Consider the following 26,035-nt stretch of genomic DNA (forward strand, 5'->3'; position numbering starts at 1 on the left):
CTATAGTAGAAGATGCCTGCCCAGGATGCCATGCAGTGGGACTGAACCCAAGACAACACGGTTGGAAAGCAAGCTTCTTTACTGTTATGTATGACCAGTAATTCCTGGTTCAAAGAAACTAATTTCCAGTCCCAGTCCGAAGCAGTAAGGTATCACATAGTGTTAGCCATGATATTCTCAATTCAACGTATGCTATTCAAAATGGCCACTCTCTCTCTCTCTCAGCATCAAATGCGCATGCCCTTTATATCATGGGAAGTCACTCAAATCACAACACAATTTGCATAACATTTACCAAACAGCCACACTTGCACCTAACAACAGTCAACTCGATCCTAACGACTCTCAACTAAGCGATTAATCTCTATATACATAAAGCTGAATTTGTCTGTGTATGGCAGGTTTGATAGCCTTCAACTAACACTATCTCCTCTGAGACCCTGCAGCGCAAGTTGACCAAAATTGAGAGCATGATAGAAGAAAGCTTACTCTTCTTTCTGTAGAAGAAAAAATTCAAATCGGACCATGTTAAGACCAAAAATTATTTACATCAAAAAGGTGCTTTTATTCTATGAAAATCCCTATTTTTTACAATTTTTTGGCTGCTGTGTCGCCATTTTTCGGTGTATTTCAACCAGAAAAAATGTTCACTTAAAGAGCTACATAAAGCAAAATTTTTCCTTTTCAAAAATTCCAATTCTAAAGTGTCGAAACAAACCCGAGCAATGCTGGGCGATACTGCTAGTATTTATATAATTAAAGATGAATGTGCAAAATGATTACATACTTTGGTTCCTTCCAAGTACTTCATTATGGTATTTCAATTCCAGCATTGGATCCAGATAAATGTCATCAAATGTAATTTCTTCAAAGTAACCTTCGCCAATCAAATATATCGTGGTAGTCTCATATGGATTGTCATGAACCACCAGCTGCACATGGCCGTGACTTTTGACAGCTTCTTTGGGTTGAAAAGTCACATCAAATTCAGCTTTCTCGTTACAATCAAGGCTGACTGATGCAGTATGCAGCTGTTTTTTAACAGCTAAAATATATAAAACGTAAAACAATCTTTTCCAGAGAATTCAGTGAAATTGGTTTAAAATGAAACAAAAATAAATATTAAACAACTTTTAACTGTTAAATCATCAACATTTTTATGATTTTTTAACATTTTTATGATTTTTCATGTTTACTTTTCCATGCTGTTATTATAATAATATGTCTACTTTCCTTATTGGCAGGGTTGTTCCTCTTCTCCTACCCAGGTTAAGGGACCACATCTGGTTCATAACTTTTATTTTTGGCTTGGTTTCTATGGTGAAATGCCCTTTCTAATACCAACCATTTTACAGAATGTACTGGATTCATTTTATCATGACACCAGCACTAGGGAGGTTCATATACAAATCTAAAGGGTTCTCACAGCACTAAACAACAACTGAGTGTACTGGGTGCCTTTTGTTTTTCATAACACTAGAACTAGATAATACAGTTCTATATTTAAGAGATGAGGAATTATGTACATTATTTACATTTGATGGATATTTATCCTCATCTTGTTTGTTGTTAACACGACGTTCGGCTGATATACTTTCCAGCCTTCATCAAGTGTCTTGGGAAAATTTTGAATCTGGGTTCTCATTCCTAAGGTATTTTTCGATGTTATTATATATGAAAGGTTGCTCAATAAAGAAAATGAATGGGAGAAAGAGAGTCTGCTGAATGTCGACCTAACAAAAGAATCAGCTACCCGAGTTGACAGTACCTTGGTAGAAAAAGCAATTAAGAGTATGAAGACAGGGAAAGCCCTCAGCCCATCAGGAATCACTGCAGAGGTACTCAAAATACGTGGCAGTGTCGGCTATAGCTTAGTCACCCGTATAGTTAATCAGGTGATACACGAAGGAGTCATACCTAATGACTGGTGTAGCAGCACCATAGTCAACTGCTACAAAGGTAAAGGTGACACTTTAGATACAAATAATTACAGAGGTATCAAGTTGTTGGATCAGGTAACGAAGGTCATGGAGAGGGTCATAGCCCAACTAATTAGGGAGAAAGTCACTTTAGATGAGATGCAGTTTGGGTTCGTGCCAGGGAAAAGCATCATTGATGCTATATTTCTGGAAAGATTGCTGCAGGAGAAATACCAAGTCAAAGATAAACCTCTGTACCTGGCTTTTGTTGACATGGAGAAAGCTTTTGACAGGGTCCCCCGATTCTTTATCAGGTGGTCAATGTGGAAACTAGGGATAGATGAATGATTAGTGACAGCTGTGCAAGCCATGTACAGGGACATTGTCAGTAAGGTGAGAGTTGAATACTGTTACAAAAGGTTTTGAATACTGTTACAAAATGTTTGCCTCCTTGGCACGGCCAGAATAATCAGGAAATTATTAGATAGCTGAAAAGAATGGAAGTTCTGGAAGCTAGTCCTTGCTTAATTAATCACTGCTTATGCACATTAACCCTTTATTACCAGACCGGCTGAAACCAGCTCTGGCTCTGTAGTACAAATGTCTTGTTTTCAAAAGTTCTGAATTAGTCACCATTTATGTTCCTAACACTAGTTTAATGATAACTAAGTTATTCAACTAACTTCTTTGTTATATTTAAAATTAATTGAAAGAAACACAGAGCATCTCAAAATAATACAGTAACGAAAGGGTTAAAATATATAATAGAGAAACAATTCTTAACCTTTTCGATACCAACCTGCCTGAAACTGCCTCTGGCTTTGTAGTACGAATGTCTTGTTTTCATAAGTTCTCAATTAAAATCTTCCACCAAACCTTAGTCACAATTTATGTTCCTAACACTAGCTGAATGATAACTAAGTTATTTTACTAAATTCTTTGTTATATTTAAAGTAATTGAAAGAAACACAGAACATCTCAACAGAAATACAGTAACGAAAGGGTTAAGATTGCAGAAAAATATCTGCTTTGGATTATTGCTCCAAATCTATGGCTCACTTCCAGTGCTTGTGATGCTTCCTCAACCAAAAGGAAGTGGAAGCTACTGTGAAGAATTTCTTCACCACAAAGGACAAGAACTGGTGTCAATGTGGAATCAAAGAACTGACAGAAAGGTAGTTTCAGATGGTGCAACACAATGGCCTCTACTTTGAATGTTAGGCTGTGTTTGTTTTTCTTTTTGTAACTTGGGAAATAAAGCGAATATATTTCTTTACTACCCACAAGGAGCTAAACACAGAGAGGACAAACAAGGACAGACAAAGGAATTAAGTCAATTACATTGACCCCAGTGCATAACTGGTACTTAATTTATCGACCCCGAAAGGATAAAAGGCAAAGTTGACCTCAGCGGAATTTGAACTCGGAATGTAGTGGCAGACGAAATATGGCTATGCATTTTGCCCATCATGCTAACGTTTCTGCCAGCTCGCCACCTAAATAAAGCGAATAAGTTACCAAAATATTGCAAAATGTTTGACTCAGTACAATAAAGAAACTTAAGAAAAACTTACATTGTTCAGATTGTTGGGTGAATTCATCAACCTTAAGTTGGTTAACGACTGGTTTCAGTGAGAAGACATCTTCTGAGTCAATCAAATCAAGATCAACCTAACAAGAGATTGTCATTACAGTGGTTATTTGCATAAATTAATTACAAACAGCAGAGGAAATGAAGAATTTTGAAAATATCGATATGTTATAGATTTAGAATGAATTTGATTGTAATTAATTATTTGTTACTCATTAATCAATAATTTGATTAATAACAAGCAAAACATTGTCCTCATCATTTAACATCCATGTTCCATGTTGGTATGAATAGGATGGTTTGACAAGATCTGATGCATCCAACAACTGCATCATGTTCCAATATTTACTTTGGCTGGTTTCTAAGGCTGGTTGCCCATCATAATGCCAACCACTTTACAATGTGTACTGGGTGCTTTTTTAATTTTCTTGGCACTAGTGCTCATCATCATCATCATTTAACGTCCGCTTTCCATGCTAGCATGGGTTGGACGATTTTGACTGAGGACTGGCGAACTAGATAGCTGCGTCAGGCTCAATCTGATCTGGCAGAGTTTCTACAGCTGGATGCCCTTCCTAACACCAACCACTCCAAGAGTGTAGTGGGTGCTTTTTATGTGCCACCGGTACGGGGGCCAGTCAGGCGGTACTGGCGATGACCTCACTCGAATCTTTTTACACATGCCACCGGCACAGGTGCTAGTAAGGCAACGTTGGTTAGCTCATGACTAAGATTTCTTTTGAACGAGTCAGGGAGGTTACAGGTGACAGTAGAAATGATGTGAGAGACACACAATGCCAAGGATAGAGTCAGAAGTACATAGAGGTGGAAATGATAGGGGGGGTCTATCACTGGCAGATATGAGAGCGGTGAAAGTGGATGAAAGACGTTTCAGTAAGAAAAAAGGGTGGTAAAGGATAACATTAAGAATGCAGGTGACAAAAGTAAGTGGTTCCAGGGAGAGTGATGTCTGGTTACACAACAAGGGAATGAAATATGTGCAGTTCTGCTCTTATATAGTTACAGCAGCTAAGTGAATAATGCTGTAGAGAGAAGAGTGATGGAAGGGTGAGACTTGGGTGCAAGGGTACAAACTGGTTGCAGGGGTACAAAATGGAAGCTAAAAGAGTCCTTATTTTCATAATGTAAATAACAATGTACTTTGTAGATTCCTTGCTTTAAGAATAATGTGCAAAAGAAATCAACAAAAGTGTTACAAAGTTAAAAGCATTATCAAAATTGTTGCTGCCATGAGCACCATTGCTGGCATCAGCCATATCGTGGGTGTTGTTGTAAACAAGAGTAAAAGATGATGCAAAATAGCTTTTTTTGAAAAATATTTTGTTTTCTTAAAAATTATAGGAAAAATTAATATTGTAATTTCGTTTTGGGATTTGGTTTGCAATATTCTTCATATGAATTTGTGTGTTGAAGCATATTCTGTTGTGTCTCGGGAGAGTCATCTTCTTTTTGTGCCTTATAATTTAACACACTCACCAGTTAAATTTCCACTTATTTCTTATTTTTATTTTCTTAAAATTTTCATAGCATCTTGCAACCTTTTCAAAAGTCTTGAAAATGTTGCAAGATGCAATGAAAGTTTTAGGAAAATAAAAATAAGAGGAAATTTTACCAGTGTGTGTGTGTTAAATTATAAGGCACAAAAAGAAAATTACTCTTCCCAGACACAACTTAATATTGTAAAACATTACAATATTCAAAAAGAAACTGATACAAAACAAACAAATATCATTTTCAAAACGGCAAGAAAATTAGCATTAAGAAATAGCAATGTAACTTTGAAAAGCCAAATAAGGGGAGGGAGAGAGAGAGATAGAGAGAGGGAGAGAAATACACTTCATGACTTTAGATACTGCTAATATTATGAACTTTCTATCTCTTGTGAGGTACCATTTACCAACTACACATAAATGTCACAAACTTTTTAATCACAAAATGTTAAAGTGAGCTACTCTTGTCTAGATAATATTACTTTCACAATTGCATGGTACAACTGAAAACACACATGCAATGCTGAAATCAAGCCACTCTTCCATGCGGAAGGGATTGCTGCCTTTCCTAGGTGGGATATTAAGTCAGATACATCACTGATGTACTATAATCAGTTAAACTCTTAACAAGGTTCCCTGCATAATCAAGTGGGCTGCATAACTTCCAGCTTACCTCTCTGAAAAACAATACATCTTGATGCAACCCAAAGTGTCCTTCAACAAGAAATTTGAAATGATTTTCTACTGTCATAGATGAGACTTTGAACTGGATCAGTCCCAAACAACCTGCCTGGAAAATATCACCAATGTGAAATCAGAAAGGATCAAAAAAATTTCCTCTGTTATTAATGAATGTTAAGCTAAGAGGAGTTGCCTTTTTTGCATCTTCCAGTGATTTCCATAGCAGTTAATTTCAATTTCTATCATGTGGCCAAGAAAATCCAATGGGAACAAGGAACCACCTTTCAAGCAGAATACAGCAAACACTTCACTTGTCTCTGACATTTAAAATATCAGGCATATGTCTGATACAGCTTTATTTTCAACATACCAACAATAAAAGACCATATCAGCTTGTATGAAGTGTATATATATATATATATATGTATGTATATATATGTAACTAAATTTGGATTGTTGGCAATTTTTTTAATCCATCTTCCTTTTCTTTCAGACTTTCCTCTGACTCCTGTTTCTGAAGAAGAGCTTTGCTCGAAATGTAAAACACCCTTTCTTTCTTCCCTGAGCGTCTTATTAATACTTTGCAGGTACAATGTCCTTGCGTTGTTGTTTTTTTGTCTTGTCTTTTTCTCCATTTTTTTTAGTTAACTATATGTATATACACACACACACAGGTATATATTTATATAATCAACCTACAGTTTTTCATGCTTGCATGGGATGGACAGAGGTTATTGAAGCAAATTTCCTACAGTTGGATGCTCATCCTGTTGCCAACCCCAAGTAAGGGATATTTCCCCCATGACCAGGAATATTTCTCATCAAAGACTGGAAATGAACAACATCCCTTACATGATGGCAATGCTAGTTTACAATCATCATGTGATGTCTAGACAAGGATATATACACACACACACATGATGGGTTTCTTTTCGTTTCTGCCTACCAAGTTGACTAGCAATGTTTTTGTCAGTCCAGAGCTCTAGTAGAAGACAGTTGTCTAAGGTACTGCACAGTGGGACTGAATGGTTGGAAAGCAAGCTTCTGAACCACAAAGCTACGTTGGCATCGATACCGAATGCAGTACCCCTGTGCCTATTAGTGAAAAAAAATTATGTCTATCCTCAATGGCTCTTTCTGAATGAAATGAAAATCTTATGGTACAAACCTTGCAGGGAAGAGAAGCCTCATTTGTAATCACAATTTTTAATGTTTCAGAATTTCCAACAAAGTTCTGTTTGAACAGGACCACAGGTTGTCCATTCTGGTTCCGGTTGCTCGGTTGGCTGACAACAACTCTGGGCAGGACACCTTCACCGGATATTTCAAATATAAGTGATTCGGGTTTGATGCTCATAGGGGATTCTATGGAAACCTCAAAAGTGGTCGTATACATCTGCAAAATTATGGCAAAAGAATGAAATCAAATCAAAAAAGGTTTCCAAAATAGATACTTAAATCTTTTATCGTTTGCTTCTTTCAGTCATTAGACTGTGGCCATGCTGGGGCACTGCCTTGAAAAATATTTAGTCAAATGAATTGACTCCAGTACTTCCTTTTTTGCCAAGCCTGGTACTTATTCTATCGGCCTCTTTTTGCCCAACTGCTAAGTTATGGGAACATAAACACACCAACACCGGTTGTCAAGCAGTGGAGGACAAACAAAGACTCAACCCCCCCCCTACACACACACACAACACAAAACATTTATACAAGACAGGCTTCTTTCAGTCTCTGCCTACCAAACCCACTCACAAGGTTTTGGATGACCCAAGGTTATAGTAGAAGACACTTATCCAAGGTGCCAAGCAGTGGAACTGAACTCAGAACCATGTGGTTGAGAAGCAAGCTTCTTACCATACAACCAGGTTAATCATTTGTCAAAAAATTAATTAAAATGTGTATTACACTATAAAATCATATTGATACAGGAGCAGTCTGAGCCATCAGTCAATCGGGCACTGTCTTAGAGCCAGAGCTCTGTGGGCCTGCACTCAACATGTTAACTCTACTGATATGACTGCTAAGGGGTCTGGAGAACAGTTTTGCCTGAGGGCCCTTAATACTCTCAGTTTGCCCCTGTATTGATATAATCTTAAGTTTCCCAACCTACACTGGCTACAGGGGATTCCCTGTCCAATTGGTATGGAAAAGGCTTACAGCAATTGGAATAAGAGAAAAAGAGCTAAAGGTGGCTGAGCACAGGATGGGAGAGGTAGCAGAAAGAGCCTCATGCAGGTTATGGAGCTGCATGCATCTCAACCATGGGACATGCATGTGGACCTAGGGGAGAGATTGCAAACACCCCAGGTCGTCCATACAACCCTGAGGCCAGATATGGTCCTGTGGTCTGAAAAGTCCAAGAAAATTATTATAATTGAACTAAGAGTCCCATGGGAAGAGGGACATGATGAGGCCCATGAATGGAAGCGTGCCAAATATGAGAGCTTTCTGCAGGATTGCAGGGAAAAGAGATGGCAGATATGGCCTTTCGTCAGTTGAGGCTGGCTGTAGGGGATTCTCTGCACAGTTGGAATGGAAGATGCTTACAGGTACTGAAATGAGAGATAAGGAGCGAAGGATGGCTGTGCACAGGATGGGAGAGGCAACAGAAAGAGCCCCTTACTGGTTATGGAGCAAGAGAGAGGAGTTGAGGTGGAATCCAGGAGGAGATGAGGAGCAGTGACCCGGCCACCTCTGTTGACCCACCAACAGGAGGTGGATGTTATGGTTCAGCGTCAAAGCACCTGATGATCATCGGGGCACATCTGATGACATTTGTTTCTCCTGGCCAAAGCTCCATTCACTTTGGTCAGTGGAAAAGAAACACTTTCTTCTTGGTGTTATCAATAACATAACAGCCGATTATATAAATACTAGCAGTATCGCCCGACGTTGCTTGGGTTTGTTTCGACCCTTTAGAATTGGAATTTTTGAAAAGGAAAAATTTTGCATTATGTAGCTTGTTAATCTCTTTAAGTGAACATTTTTCTGGTTGAAATACACCGAAAAATGGTGACACAGCAGTAAAAAAATCGTAAAAATAAGGATTTTCATAGAAAAAAAGCATTATTTTTTATGTAAATAATTTTTGGCGTTAACATGGTCCGATTTGAAATTTTTCTTCTATGGAAGGAAGAGCAAGCCTTCTATCATACTCTCAATTTTGGTCAACTTGCGCTGCAGGGTCTCGGAGGAGATAGTGTTAGTTGAAGGCTACCAAACCTGCCATACAAAGACAACTTCAGCTTTATATAGAGAGAGATTGGGTGGTTGGTTAGTTGATTTCTCCAATCATGCCTTACATCGTACAGAGAGGGGGAGAGAAAGTGAGAGAGAGAGAGGAGGAGGAGGAGGAATTAACATAAGAGGTGCAGGGTGAGTGCACATACTAGGCTTGATGAAATGCAATGAGTAAAAAGAGCTCTACACACACTTGTAGAAGACAGTTTCCCAAGGTGCCATGCAATGGAAGTGAACCAGGGACCAAGTGGTTGGGAAGCAAGCTGGTCAACCACACAGCAATGCGTGCACCTATCTCTTATGATAAAAGGCAGATTTTCTCTCCCTGTTCCCATGTTTCTTTTTAATACAATTCTACAATACAGAATTTCTTCAATTGGAATTTACCTATGATTTTTCCAAGTAGATTTGATTGGGTCATGGCATGTAAAGTTTTTTCAATTTCACCCCCAATTAAGCAAAAATTCGAGAAAACTCAATATTTTACGATTTGCCTCTTTCATTTCAAGTGCCTCACCCCTTCCATTACCACCACAATTCTCCTACTTTCTCTTTGCAAGTGTGCAACAATCAAAGTGAAAGTATTTATATAACAGGGATGAGCCGTTAATACTGGTCATCCTTTTTGCTAGAGGAAGATCCGCTATGGTCTTATATGCTACACCACTGGTTTTCAATTCATATTAATCAAATTAATATTCAATTTTTCACCCTTATTATGTGTGTGTGTGTGTGTGTGTATGTGTGTGTATTAGCAATTCGTATAAAATTGCATCAATGACTTGAACAAGTCGTTTCACATAAATGGGGATAAATTAAAAAGGTTTGTTGTTATTATTATTACTGTTTTACTATTGTAATCACGTGGCATGTAAAGTTTTTTCAATTTGACCCCCAATTAAGCAAAAATTCGAGAAAACTCAATATTTTATGATTTGCCTCTTTCATTTCAAGTGCTTCACTCCTTCCATTACCACCACAGTTTCTCCTACTTTCTCTTTGCAAGTGTGCAACAATTAAAGTGAAAGTATTTATATAACAGGGATGAGCCATTAATACTGGTCATCCTTTTTGCTAGAGGAAGATCCGCTATGGTCTTATATGCTACACCACTGGTTTTCAATTCATATTAATCAAATTAATATTCAATTTTTCACCTTTATTATGTGTGTGTGTGTGTATTAGCAATTCGTATAAAATTGCATCAATGACTTGAACTTGAATAAGTGGTTTCACATAAATTAAAAAGGTTTGTTGTTATTATTATTACTGTTTGACTATTGTAATCACGTTTGTTGGTTCCTCGTCAGGGAAACGTTGTTGTGTCGCATTTGTTAAATAATTGTAAACCGTAACCCTCCCCCTTTCGGAGAAGGGGCTTTGGTTATTGTTTAAAAATTGAATTGTGTCCGTTTGGGGAAATTGACAATATTTTCACCATCTTTACGGAAGCATTTTTGTTTAAATGCCTTTGATAGAAGAAAGTCCAAAAATGAATTTCGCTGCAGCCGTCCAAAAATGAATTTCACTGCAGCCGTACACTTCTATACAAGAGGGAGGACAAGATCCAATTGATTGAAATTGCAAGAGACGGGCCTACAATTCCAGTCTGTTATATATTTTGAGTATTGTTATCACTAGCGATATCAAGATATAACTTTGTATTTTGTATTTTATGTGTAGATGTATATATATATAGATGTACATGTAATATGTACACATATATATACACATATATACATGCATAATATATCTACCCATACACACATACGCACACACACACATACATACATAGGGGCAGGTGTGGCTGTGTGGTAACAAACTACGTTCCAAACACATGGTCCTGGGTTCAGTCCCACTGTGTGGTGACTTGACATGTGTCTTCTGCTGTACCTTCAGACCAACAAAAGCCTTCTCAGTGGATTTTGTACATATATACAGGCATACATATATATATATACATTTAACAAATCTCAGGGTCAAACCCTCTCTGTAGCTGGTCTTCTCTTGGAAGAGCCCTGCTTCTCGCATAGGCAACTGTATGTTGCCTGCTCAAGAGTAGGAACCAAAAGAAACCTTTTTGTATATGCTCCACAAGGAAAAACAAGGAACATTGTTTACAACGAGGTGTTATAATCTCAACAGCCAGGAGGTATATACATGATCCCCTTTTTTTTAACAAACTTCATGTACTTTCATGTATTTATACCCGGCGTTGCCCGGTTACATTCAATAGAAGAATTAGACTTTTCTGTTATATATATATATGGATACACACACACACACACACACAAATATATGTATCTCTTATGATAAAAGGCAGATTTTCTCTGCCTGTTACCATGTTCCTTTTTAATACAAATCAGTCCTCTTTCTACCACTCTTATTCAACATCACACATTCTGCTACTTTCTCTTATTAATGCTTAAACCACTCCTCAAAAAAATAAAAAAAATAAAAAATCCAGACAGGAAACAGAACAAAAAACACTCAAACACACACACACACACCACACAAATATATGTATCTCTTATGATAAAAGGCAGATTTTCTCTGCCTGTTACCATGTTCCTTTTTAATACAAATCAGTCCTCTTTCTACCACTCTTATTCAACATCACACATTCTGCTACTTTCTCTTATTAATGCTTAAACCACTCCTCAAAAAAATAAAAAAAATAAAAAATCCAGACAGGAAACAGAACAAAAAACACTCAAACACACACACACACACACACGTGTGTGTTTGTTACAGTTGTCAATTGTTGAAAGAAACAAATTGTAAGCTAAGAAGGTCTGTGTGTGTGCACGCATGTGTGTGTGCATGTGCGTGTGTGTGCGTGTGTGTGTGTGTGTGTGTGTGTAGGAAGTGAAGGATAAAAATATGGACCTTTTACAGACAACATAACACTATCAACCTCATACCACCACAACATTTTTCTTTATCCTGTCAAAAACTGATTCATTCTATCCCTTTCACCTACAACCTCAGCTAAGTCAGCCGAAAGTAAAATCAACAGAGGATCACCTTTATACCTACAAACGTATGTCTATTTTTATAGCTGCAACACATTATATATACCGTACTTAACACACACCATGACACACCACAAATGTACCCTGAACGAAAAGGACTATTCATTATAATACATCAGTTCCACACATTTACCCTGGTTCCATTTCGGACAACCACACAAACATTTGCCATTTGACACATGTATGTAAACAAATTCCTTTCTTAAAAATTTCAATTCATTTTCTTTTTCAATTTACGTTTCTATACACTTTACACAAATATTTGATTAAACAACTAAAACACTTCACATTTTGAACATGTACGTAAACTACTTCCACTCTTACAAATCTAACTTTATTTTCTTGCTTTTAACTCGACTTTCAATACACTTTACACACTCTGTCGCTATACTTGCATAAAAAATTTCTTTCAGCTGCAAATATTTCTTTCTTTTCCTTCCACGGTTAACATTTTTCCACATTTCATTCACATTACAATTTTTATCTTTAAGTAACTTTCACCCTTTCTTTTTCACATAAAATGCCACCGAAAAAGAGAAGTCGCCTCGGCCGCCATACTGCAGCAGCAGCGGTGCAAAAGGCAATTATCGCAAACGAGTCTTCCGACAAAAAGGCTTTCAGACTTTCACAGAGCGCCTTACGTTCAGCGCAATCGCAAGCTGCTGAAAATTTACAACAGCGCAACGCACGCCTAGCAAAAATGGCTTCATACGATGCTGCTTTCAGGGCTTCAGAAGGTCTGGAAACAAGGTTGAAGCACATGGCCTAAAGGCTGCTGCTGTTGCTGCACAAAGGGCTTCAGAGAAACAACAAAGGGCCACTTGATTGGCTACAAACACTGCAGCTACTGCTGCTTCAACATTTTCGGCTACTGAAAATTTACAACAGTGCAATGCACACCTAGCAAAAATGACTTCATACAATGCTGCTTCCAGGGCTTCAGAGGGTCCGGAAACAAGGTCGAAGCGCATGGCCATAAAGGCTTCTGCTGTTGCTGCACAAACGGCTTCACAGAACCCACAACAAAGGGCCACTCGACTGGCTACAAACGCTGCGGCTACTGCTGCTTCAACATTTTCGACACTTTCCCACAACTCAGACCAGCAATGTTCTACATTCCAGTGGAACAGTCGACGCCGCAAGGCTACCTACGGTCTGACGAGTCCAAACAGCCCTTACTGGTATCTACGGGCTTTCAAGTATGAGCCCAACTTCAATTACTCGATGCACGCTGACATAAATATAGGGGAAATGTGCTTCAATTGCCAATTCTGCAATGCTAAAAAGTGGGCTGGGGAACCACCTGCAATGTGCTGCTTAAACGGTAAGGTCAGATTGCCCCCTCTTCGGGAGCTGCCAGACCCTTTGAAGGAATTACTTACTGGTTCCACCTCAAGGTCATCAAAATTCCTTCAACTCATCAGGAAGTACAATTGTGCATTTCAGATGACTTCTTTCGGGGCTAACGTTGTCAGAGAAACTGGTTGGATGCCTACTTTCAAGGTCCAGGGCCAGGTGTATCACCTTATTGGGTCACTCCAGCCACTACAAAATTGCAAACCTTTGTTCCTTCAAATTTATTTCATTTCAAATTACAATAGGCAACTTGATGTGCGTTTCGGCGTAATTCCACAACCTGCAAACACTGACGCTGACAATTTCGACAGGGACGTGCTGCTCAGTCTGCAAAACATGCTTCATGACCACAACAGCTACATTCGCAGTTTCAAATACGCCTTGGAAACAGCCCTTTCACCAACATTCACCATTGTCATCAATGCTAACAAAAGGCCTTCTGGGGAGCACGAACGCCGATATAACACTCCTTCATGCAATGAAGTGGCCATAGTTCTCCATGGTGAACAGCACAATCAGCGAGACATAGTTCTTCAAAGCCGCGACAGTGGTCTTCAGCGTATTAATGAGACGCATCGGTCATATGATGCCCTGCAGTATCCCCTTCTTTTTCCATATGGAGAAGACGGGTACCATTTCGGCATTCCTCACCACAAACCAAACGAGCCCACTGCTGCGACATCTAAAACTGTTTCATGTATGGCTTTTTACTCATACCGCTTCATGACAAGGCATAATGATTTCAACCCCCTGCACAGATCACGGGAACTGTTTCACCAGTTTGCAGTTGACATGGCTGCAAAGATGGAGTCCGAGAGACTGTGCTTCATCAAATTGAATCAGAAGCAGCCGCACTCAGACTCCTACATCCATTTGCGTGATGGCATCAGGAATGACACTGACGCCCGCAATATCAGCAAAATGTGCATTCTCCCCTCAACCTATACAGGGGGCCCACGGTACATGCACGAGCGAACACAAGATGCTATGACTTACGTTCGGCATTATGGGCGACCCGATTTATTCATTACCTTTACATGTAACCCAAAGTGGGTTGAGGTAATGCGAGAACTTCTCCCAGGATAGCAGTACTGTCATCGCCATGATATTATTGCAAGGGTTTTCAGGCAGAAACTGGCTAAGCTCATTCATTTAATAAAAAAAGGGCAGGTTTTTGGGTCTGTTAACTGCCACATGTATACTGTTGAGTGGCAGAAAAGAGGGTTGCCACACGCGCACATTTTGCTTTGGTTGGTCAACAAAATAGACCCAACAGTTCTTAATGATCTCATTGCAGCAGAAATTCCGGACCCAACTGTTGACCGGCAGCTGTACGACATTGTGAAGGCACACATGGTACACGTCCGTGCGGTCCTGGTTTTCAAAAGTTCTCCTCATGCCTCAAAGACTAAATGGTACCCAAAGAGGTTCGTGGATGAGACCCAGACCAGCCGCAACGGATACCCACTGTACAGAAGAAGGCACCCTGACAATGGTGGATTCACTATGATGTTACGGAGTCATCAAGTGGATAATAGGTGGGTAGTGTCGTACTGTCCATTTCTGATGAAAACTTTTAACGCTCACATAAATGTGGAGTTCTGTCATTCAGTTAAGTCTATAAAGTATATATGTAAATATGTTAACAAGGGTTCTGACACTGCCATGTTTGGCCTTCAAAAGGACAATAGCATGGACAAGGTGTCATAGTACTTGGCAGGTCGGTACATAAGCAGTGGTGAAGCTTTTTGGTGGATATTCGGGTTTCCACTTTACCAAAGGCACCCCACCATCATACAACTAGCGGTTCATTTGGAAAATGGCCAGCGAACTTACTTTACTGAACAGACTGCAGCTGAATTGGCGGCAAATCCAAAACAAACAACTTTGACCGGTTTCTTTAGGCTTTGCCAACTTGACACATTTGCTAAAACACTTTTATACCCTCAGGTCCCGTCCTACTATGTGTGATCAAACAACAATTGGGTGTGTAGGAAGTCGGGTCAGGATGTTGAAGGACATCCTGGTGTCAAGTTTAACAGTTGTCTAGGAAGAGTCTACACTGTACCTCCAAACCAACATGAGTGTTTTCACCTGCACCTTCTCCTCCATTAGGTTTTAGGCCCACAAAGTTTTCAAGACATCAGAACTGTTGATGGTGTATTATGTGATACTTTCCGCGAAGCCTGTTTTTGGCGTCGACTTTTGGAGGATGATTCACAATGGGGCGCCACTATGGCGGAGGGTGTTTCGTTAAAATCTCCTAAAAAAATCAGATCGCTTTTCGCTATTCTACTACTATGGTGTGACTTGGCTAATCCCGCCTCTTTATGGCTTACCTACAAAGATTATATGTCTGAAGATTTCCTGCGTCACGCTCAATCGCTACATCCATCAATGGAGGTCGGGTACACTTACCTCATTTACAACAGGGCGCTGCTTGAAATCGAAGATACTGTACTTGATATGGGCAGTAGTGCCTTGCCGGTCTATGGCCTACCTTCAACAAACCGGAAAGGCACAAACACTCTGTCTTCACAATTGCTGCGTGAGACATGTTTTAATGTTGATGAGCTTACCGAGTACATAGCCAACAATGAGCCAAAGATCTTTCGAGAACAGAAGTTCACTTACAACTCCATTGTTAATTCAGTCCAGGCCAAAGCTGGGGGGATTTTTTTCCTGGACACTCATGGGGGCACTGGGAAAACTTTTGTCAACAAATTAATATTGGCTGAGATTAGGCGAACACAAGGCATTGCCCTAGCTGTGGCATCATCTGGAATTGCGGCTACTTTGTTGCCAGGCGGCAGGACAGCTCACTCCACTTTCAAGCTCCCGCTTAACTTAGCGAAGACTGAGACACCAACTTCCAACATCAATAACAGCTCCGATCAGGCAGAAGTCTTCAGACGATGCAAGCTTATCGTTTGGGATGAATGCACGATGGCCCACAGAGGTGCTCTTGAGGCACTAGATAGATCTCTCAGAGACATCAAACACTCTTCAGCTCCCATGGGAGGCATAACACTTCTTCTTTCAGGGGACTTCTGACAAACACTTCCTGTTATTCCCAAAGGGACTAGAGCTGATGCAGTAAGTGTGTGTCTTAAGTCATCCACATTGTGGCCACTGGTGAAGACTCTCAAACTTCACACCAATATGCGTGCTCATATGCGACGTGATATCACATCAGCAGCATTTTCTCACACCCTCCTTGCACTTGGCGAAGGCAAAATACCAAGGGATGAAAATGGTAATATTACCATCGATTCCATTTGTACCATTGTTAAAACGCCTTCTGATCTCAGAGATGCAGTGTTCCCAGATCTACAAGCTAATTATCAGAATATGGATTGGATTGGCCAAAGGGCTATTCTGGCCCCGAGGAATAAAACTGTTCACCATATTAATGATGAAATGCTAAAACTCATTCCTGGGGATGTCTATGTATATAAGTCTATCGATACAACTCCTGACCCAGAGGACATCATCAATTATCCAATAGAGGTACTCAATTCCTTTGAGCCCCCCGGACTACCACCACACATTCTCAAACTTAAAGTTGGCGCCCCTATAATGTTCATTAGAAATTTGGTTCCCCCAAAACAATGCAATGGCACACGTTTGATTGTTAAGTCCTTATCTCCCAATCTGATTGAGGCCACCATTATCACAGGGTGCGGTCGAGGCAACGTTGTGCTCATACCTAGGATGCATCTTTTCCCATCAGGAGCAGACCTACCTTTCATATTTCGGAGGTCCCAGTTCCCAGTAAGGCCATGTTTCGCAATGTCAATTAACAAAGCGCAGGGTCAAACACTGTCTGTGGCGGGAATACATTTGGGAGAGCCATATTTCTCTCATGGTCAGCTTTATGTTGGCTGCTCACGTGTCAGCAGCAACAGTGATGCTTTCGCATTTGTTCCACAACGAAAAACAAAAAACATTGTGTACAAGGAGGTTTTATAAGATTACTACGTTTCATCATTTTCGGACTCTCTTTTATGATGGCATTTACATTTTTAGGCGTTTCATGACATTAATTCACACTTAACCAATACCTGTCCTTCGCTCACCTCTATTTCTATCCATTCATCATCAAACCACCAGCCTCATCTTCTATATCCAACGTACATGACACATCTACCCCCTACATCTACACTCCCACTGTTAAAGTTTACATAAGCGACAACACGATTGCAACATACACTTTGGAAACTAAGCAACAGATCATTTTATACAACAACAAATTTAATCATAACGCCCATCAATGAAAACATCTCCACCACTGTGTTGTGATTCATCTAATCAGTACCACTACAGTCTTGCCGGTCTGACATATGGTGAGTAGATGCTATTGTTCTATATTTTATAAATTACCCATATTTACTTACCCATGCTTCATTCCCCTCTTGCCTACATAAGGCATCCATTCTCTTTTAACACAGCATGAAGTTTTGTAACAGCACATCCGCTGCTGTTTGTGGAAAACAAAGAGACCCTATTCACCTGCGAACGTTTTACACCGCCTTCCACGACTATCAAATTCTTACAATTATGAGAACAATAACATGGCTCTTTTCAAGGCAACCTCGCATTCAATTCTTATACCATTCTACGAGGGGGTAGGAACCCCTTTACACGGCTTTCTATACACTTACAAATACATTCATTCGCCGTTAACTTATATCAATTTTTGCCTGAATAATCATCATAATTCAGTGCAATCATTAACAGTACTTTCAAGCAATTCAGCCCCGAGCAACGCCAGGCAATTCTGCTAGTTCCTTATAAAATACTTTTTTTTATAAATTAGAAGCATCTGTAATAAAATAGGAAATAGTGGAAGTCAATTGGCATTGAAACCTTAATTAATTAAATAAAAAGAACTAGCACTATGCTGGGTCATAGTGCTAGTGCATGCATATACAGCTGCATGCGTGCGCACATACATGCGAGTACTGTCCAAATCTCTGACCAATCACATACAGCTAGCTGGCATTCAATTGACATATCAAGTTTCGGGCATTTTGATTGGGTTTTGGGTAGAAAATTCACAAAAAAGTCACTTCTATTGATTTTTTAATGGCTTTGCGGGGGACTGGGGAAATGTAAAGATGTGCACGACCACCCTTCTTAGCCGAATTTCTACAATGTTTACAGCGATTCAATTTTATATCTTCATTTTTTATTTTTCATGCAATTTACGCATGCGTGCACGCGTGGTGAACACAGTTCACATCAAACAGCTGACTGAGTAAAGTTCACTATTCAATGCATGGGATAAGGCCTAAACAAACACATTATCGATTTTTGCATTTGCAAGATGAATTTCGGAACAGAATCACCATAGAATGTGCGAGCCCTCTAACTGAAAAATTGTGGATTTGTATAAAGGACACGCACACAGACATTTTGCTGTTTATATATAGAGAGATTACTTTTTATAAAACAAAAAACATTGAAAATTAAAATGTAGAGATTAAATGAGAATACAATAATTGGAATGGAGAAAGAAAAAGGAAGAAAAGAATGAGTTTTGTGCTTTAGTCAATTATAAATAATTTTTTCGAGTGAAAATTGGAATTACCTGCATTGCCTGGGGTGAAAATGTGACTGTGACAAAGATATGACTATGGTTGAGGATTTGGGCTTTTGACGGTTCCACATCAAAAACTTCTACTTGTTGATGCTTACCACTGCCACGACTCTGACTGCTTTTCACAACAATATTTGCATCACAAGGAACCTAGAGGGTAGAACATCAAAACACTAGGTTAATAATTTAATTCCAACAAAGGGCTGCATTTATTGGAGGGTTTGCTGTTATCAAGGGAAACGAGATCGATTCTCTAGGAAATAATTTTAACTATACTCTCTCTCACACTATATATCATATATATATATATATCATATAAATATATATATCATATAAATATATATATATACTAGCAGTATTGCCCGGCTCGTGCGCTCTATGCACGGGCGAATTAAGCTAGATTTGGATGAAGTTCAATCAAAATTAAATTATTTTGGTTTTAAAATCAAGCATTTAATGCCCTCTACTTTTGCGCTTATGTGCTCCATTTCCTCAATAGGAAGTATGTAGAAGCGTTTCATAAATTTTTGTTGATCAAATAGTTGCATTGTTGAATTATTCTTTTAGATCAGTATTTCTCAACGGGGATTTCAGGGGAGAGTTTCAGGGAGTCGCTGGCGATGTATCGTGATGATCAATAATCTGGCCAGCTAAAATTTGGTTAAAGTGATTCAAACTGCAGACTCAACGCAAAATGGTCACGTTTAATTCAAAGCGTTAAAAATGTTATGAAAACAATTAGTATGTATTCACAAAGTCCAAACGATTAATACGAAAAAACCCTCCAGGCTACATCCCGAAAATTCATTTGTTTGCCGAATTTCTACAATGTTTACGCCGATTCATTTTTATATCTTGATTTTTTATTTTTCATGCAATTTATGCATGCTTGCGCGCGTGGTGAACACAGTTCACATCAAACAGCTAACTGAGTAAAGTTCACTATTCAATGCATGGGATAAGGCCTAAACAAACACATTATCGATTTTTGCACTTGCGAGATGAATTTCGGAACAGAAATAGCGCAGTTCAATTTTCATTCACCTAAACTTTAAGTGACCCATTTTTGGTGGTTCTATGATTAGTTGGCTAGGAGGAGATGTGCCAGGAAGTTAAACACACAGACACACACACACAGATACACACACAAGTTGAGTTTTATATATATAGATATATAGTACAAAGTAAGATAGGGGTTATGGGTGTAACCCACTATGGGATAGCATGATAGCATTTATCCAATATACTGTTGGTACAGTACCCAGATTCTTAATACATAAATGTTTTTAACTGCAATGGAATTAACTCATTTATTGTATTAAACAGGTGAAGGTAAAGAAATAAGTTTACTGTAAATTTATAATACAAATAAGAAAATGGAGAAACAAGTTTGTTCATCAACTTTCGGATATTATAATGTTGGATTATTTATTCATTTAACAAAATGAAAACATCAAAAGTATACATTTTATATGTATTCAATTATAAGATATATATGTATGCTTTTGATGTTCTCATTTTGTTAAATGAATAAATAATCCAACACTAGAATATCCGAAAGTTGATGAACAAACTAATTTTGTTTCTCCATTTTCTTATTTGTATTATATATATATATCTTATTGTGCCTGGGGAGAGTTGTAGTGCCTTAATATAACACACTCACCAGTTCAATCTCCACTCATTTCGTTATTTATCCCTGAAAGCTTTTGTCACTGCATTTAGAGCAATATCAATGGATTTTGACTCTCAAAATCCATTGATACAGTAACAAAAAGGCTTTCAGGAATAAATGAATAAACTAATATATAATTGAGTGGAAATTGAACTGGTGAATGTGTTATATTAAGCGGTGTCAATTGAAAGCTGAAACAATGCAAAGTGCACTGTGGCCAGTGATGTATAACAACATCCAATAATCTGGTCAATACCATGATATACACACATACATATATACACTCACACACATATATAAAAGCATTACAATGTGTATATTGTCACTGTAGTAGGTATATATAAACACTGGCGTGCATTCTGTTACAGTAGTATGTATATATATGTATGTATATATATATATATATATATATATATATATTATATATATATATATAAACATAACGGTGGGGGCATATTGTCACTGTAATAAACACACAGACAGAAACCATTTACAAACCTTACTGGTGTTAATTATCTTAAAACGAGCTTTTGCTTTTTTGCCTACAATTACATTGCTGAACATAAACTTCTTTTCTAATTCACCATAAACACCTCCACTGTCAATCTGTAAATTGATAATAATAACAATTATAATAATAATAATGATAATAATAATGATAATAATCAGAAATTCAAAAAATAGTGTTCATGGGGACTGCCCATTTCCTACATATGTTGTCACTTGAGGTCTCAGGGTGAGACTTGGAGTCAACATGTACAAATACAAAGCAAAAGTCAAACATAATAATAATAATAATCTTAAGTATGAAATAGCCCAGCTATGGGAAATGAAGAAGGTGAAGATAGTGGTAATTATTGTTGGGTCCTTGGGAACAGCATCAGAATGCATCAAGGGGAATATAAAGAAAATTGGAATAGAGTTCCCAGTAGAACTGTTACAAACAATTTAACTCCTTGGCATGGCAGGAATAACCAGGAAAGTACAATGATAGATGAAAAGAATGGAGAACATGGTACTGTCGTTTTACTTGGAAAGAAATGCAGCTATTCTAGTTTAATTTTGAATGTTTCAGCATTTCCTGTCTTTGATACTGCTGCTGCTGCTGCTACTGCTACTACTACTACTACTACTAATAATAATAATATTGGAAATGCTATCATGTACATTGTTTTGTCTTGGTATAAAAGATGGGCTACAACAAATATTTTGCTCAATACTACAGATTTACTTGTCAGTTGATTAACAATAATAATAATAATAATAATAATATCTTCTGGAGGAGTTACCTCAATCCTTTCTATATTAACCAAAATGAAGTATATTGACAGATTTATTTTTTGAACCAGTTGAAGACACTCGAGATGTCGAAATATCGTTCACTAGATAACAATGGCACTCTTCTTTTAATTTTGACTCTATATCTTCTGGAGGAGTTACCTTTATATATTAATAACAATAATAATAATAGTAATAATAATAATAATAATAATAATGATAATAATAATAATAATGATAATAATAATAATAATAAGCGCAGAAATCTAAGCTCTTCACGGATTGATTATAAAAAAGCCTTTGACAGCATACCGCATTCGTGGATTTTGAAATCGCTGGACATTTTCAAAATATCTCCTGTGATTTCAGATTTTTTAAAGTATAATATGTCACTATGGAACACGAAGCTCCAATTATATCATTCTAATGGAGTATTGCGCTCAGACAATATTAGCATAAACTGTGGCATTTTCCAAGGTAACTCACTTTCACCAATAATTTTCTGCATAGCACTAATACCACTCTCAAGTGAACTGAATAGAACAGGATATGGCTACAAAATTGACAACAAGAAAATAAGCCATCTATTTTATATGGATGATTTAAAACTATATGGCAAAGATAATGAAGAGCTTGAAGGATTATTACATACTGTGAAAGGATTCAGTGATGATATCAGGATGGATTTTGGCCTTGAAAAGTGTGCTAAAGCCACTTTTAAGAAAGGGAAATTGGTAAAGTCTAGTTCAATCGAATTAGATGTCGAAACAGTAATAAAGGAACTTGAGCAGGTACAAACCTATAAATACCTAGGAATAAATGAAGGCTCTGGTATCCAGCATGCAAGCATGAAAGAGAAGTTTAAGAAGGAATGTTATAGAAGAGTTCGAGCAGTCCTGAAGTCTGAGCTGAATGCATATAATAAGGTGTTAGCCATAAATTCCTGAGCAGTACCAGTTGTTCTTTATAGCTTCAATGTGCTTAACTGGAATACCAGTGAAATAATGAAAATTGACAGAAAAATCCTCAAACTCCTGGCTTGTAATAAGATGCACTATCCAAAGGCAGACGTGGATTGTTTTTACCTTCTCAGAGCTCAGGAAGGTCAAGGTTTGATCCAGCTTGAACTTACATACAAAACCACCACAATCAGACTGGCCAAATACCTTGAAGCAACCAAACATGAAAGACCGAAAAAACTTCACTCTATTCTCAAAGAGAGCAAAAAATTCGCTGCTGATCTCTTAGATATCCACCAGATTGATCAGGCTGAAGGAAATGCGCCAACTGCTACTGCAAAGAAAATAAAATTAATTACAAAGACAAAAGCACATGAAAACTTAGCTAGCAGATGGGAACAGAAACCTCTCCATGGCAAGTATGTGGCCCATAGCAAACAAGCTGATGTCGACCTGAAACATACGCACCAATGGTTACGAAGCTCAGGGCTAAAAGCAGAGAGTGAAGGTTTCATATTAGCTGCTCAAGACCAAAGCTTATTAACCCGAAACTACCAAGCCAATGTGATAAAAAAAAATGGAGCTGACCCAAAATGCCGATTCTGTAACAATGAGATTGAAACAATAGACCACCTAATCTCAGGGTGTAGAGTCTTAGCACCTGCAGAATATAAAGCAAGACATGACAGAGTCGGCCAGTATTTACATTGGACAATATGTCGGCATTACAAAATCAAAACTGCTGACAAATGGTATAAACACCATCCTGAAGCTGTGACTGAGGGAGAAAATGCATCAATTCTATGGGACTTCCCCGTACAGACCGACAAAACTATAAAAGCTAATAAACCGGATATTATTATAAAAGATCAAACAAAAAAGATGTGTTTATTAATTGACATGAGTATTCCTTGCGATCACAATATAGAAATTTGACAAGATTAGTAAATATAAAGACTTGCTAATAGAAATTGAAAAAATGTGGCATCTCAAGGCGACCACAGAACCAGTGATTGTAGGATCTCTAGGAATGATAAAAAAAGGTACTGAAACCTATTTGAAAATGATTCCAGGCTTACCATCCTTACAGGAAGTGCAAAAAATCGTATTAACTGGAACGGCTAGTGTACTGAGAAGAGCATTATCGCTGTAAAAACAACATCCATCCATATTTATTAATTTTTAAATACATATTTTATCTGTGAATTTGCGCATGTAATCTGGGAATGCATACACTGAGCTTCTCTGCCCTAGGTGTATGGTAAACACTCGGCGAGAAACGGAAGAAATTTGAAGAAAGAAGGAAAAAACATAATAATAATAATGGTAATAATAATGCCGATGCAGTACCAGGCAAGTGGCTCTTGTGGCTTCTGATCTTAACTGATTGGAAGTGTTATCATGTACATTGTTTTGTCTTGGTATAAAAGATGGGCTACAGCAAATATTCTGCTCAATACCACATATTTGCTTGTCAGTTGTTTGACCATGCACATTAATTTCACAAGTGGGCTGTTCTGTTGATCAGATCAACAGGAACCCTTGATTTAATAACTGTTGGAGTGCCAGTTTTTAAAAATTTAACATGGAATTTTAATGGAAACTTGGATCTGTTTAAAGCAGGGAGTTTGTATCATAGAACCACATAGGTTGGCATCAAAGGTGTTAACTAATTTAGCCAATAATTCTATCTAAAGATTCTACCAATGTTAAACTTACTTTGTTGTAATGCTGCCAATGTGAAAGACTTTTGCAAATGCGTTGTTCCTCAAAGATTCTGGCAATATCATCAACACAAATGGATGGTGCACAAATCTCAGCTTTTAACAAATAAACAATGCCGTGTGGTAATTTCTTGGGATCATGTTCACTGATGTCAACACATAATTCCTGAAAGACATTAAGCCATACATATAACTTCGAAGTCACTGTCACTTCTCTTCTTGCAAAACTATAATAAACATGTATTCTACAAAAACATATTTATTTCTTTATTGCCCAGAGGGGGCTAAACATAGAGGGGACAAACAAGGACAGTCAAAGAGATTAAGTTGATTACATCAACACCAGGGCATAACTGGTACTTATTTAATTGACCCCGAAAGGATGGAAGGCAAAGTTGACCTCGGTGGAATTTGAACTCAGCAGACGAAATACCGCCAGGCATTTCGCCCGGCATACTAATGTTTTTGCCAGCTCGCTGTCTTTGATAGAATTATTTATTGCCCACAGGGGGCTAAACATAGAGAGGACAAACAAGGACAGACAAAGGGATTAAGTTGATTACATAGACCCCAGGCCGTAACTAGTACTTATTTAATCCACCCTGAAAGGATAGAAGGCAAAGTCGACCTCGGTGCAATTTGAACTCAGAACGTAACGGCAGATGAAATACCGCTAAGCATTTTGCTCCGTGTGCTAACGATTCTGCTAGCTCACTGCCCTTAAAAAATATTGAGTAGTTCTTCAGCTTAATGTTAAATTGGTTTTACTAAAACTTTACACAAAAACATACATTAATATTAATAGATACATCAATTAAAGTAGTGAGGAAGACAAACAATTAGTCAAGGCAGGACTATGGCATTTAATTTCATTTAATTCAATCAGAAAATAATAAAATAATACAAAACTGTTTTTGTATTATTTGACTATTTTTTTAGATTCAATTGAATGAATTCAAATGCCATAGTCCTGCTTTGACTAATTGTTTGTCTTCTTCACCATGTTAACCAATACCTACTAACACAAAGGTAAGCTACCAACTGCCAATTTTTTCAAACAAGACATTCGCAAAACCACAACTCCAGCCACTGTTCTAACTGGAATTTTGGTGGATTACCTACAAGAGCACTCAGAATGCATACTTATTAGTTTGGCTTACCTTGACCTAAACTCCTCATACCTTCTCTATGTATATGTATATATGAATGTGTGTGTGGGCATCCAGCTGTAAAAACACTGCCAGATCTGATTGGGACCTGCTGCAGCCTCCTGGCTTCCCAGGCCCCAGTTGAACCATCCAACCCATGCCAGTATGTAAAATGGACGTTAAACGATGATGATGATGATATGTCATCATCATCGTCGTCGTTGTCATCATTTAATGTCCTCCTTCCATGCTGGCATGGGTTGGACAGTTTGGCAGCTGCTGGCCAGGCAGAAGCCTGCACCAGACTTCTGTG

At 38.1% G+C, this 26,035-nt stretch overlaps 1 protein-coding gene across 1 annotated transcript in view; it reads right to left on the reverse strand.

Moving 5' to 3' along the window:
- LOC115212270 (hydrocephalus-inducing protein-like) overlaps positions 1 to 26,035 on the reverse strand; it is a 158,402-nt gene that overhangs the window by 66,675 nt on the left and 65,692 nt on the right. Inside the window, exons 17-22 of the mRNA XM_029781112.2 lie at positions 24,570 to 24,740; positions 21,112 to 21,219; positions 18,930 to 19,088; positions 6,871 to 7,098; positions 3,494 to 3,590; positions 788 to 1,045 (exon numbers count right to left, since the gene is read on the reverse strand). Of these exons, the coding sequence (XP_029636972.1) occupies positions 788 to 1,045; positions 3,494 to 3,590; positions 6,871 to 7,098; positions 18,930 to 19,088; positions 21,112 to 21,219; positions 24,570 to 24,740 (1,021 nt within the window). The remainder of the gene's footprint in view (positions 1 to 787; positions 1,046 to 3,493; positions 3,591 to 6,870; positions 7,099 to 18,929; positions 19,089 to 21,111; positions 21,220 to 24,569; positions 24,741 to 26,035) is intronic.

Source organism: Octopus sinensis, linkage group LG1 (genome assembly GCF_006345805.1).
Source record: "Octopus sinensis linkage group LG1, ASM634580v1, whole genome shotgun sequence".
NCBI lineage: Eukaryota > Metazoa > Mollusca > Cephalopoda > Octopoda > Octopodidae > Octopus > Octopus sinensis.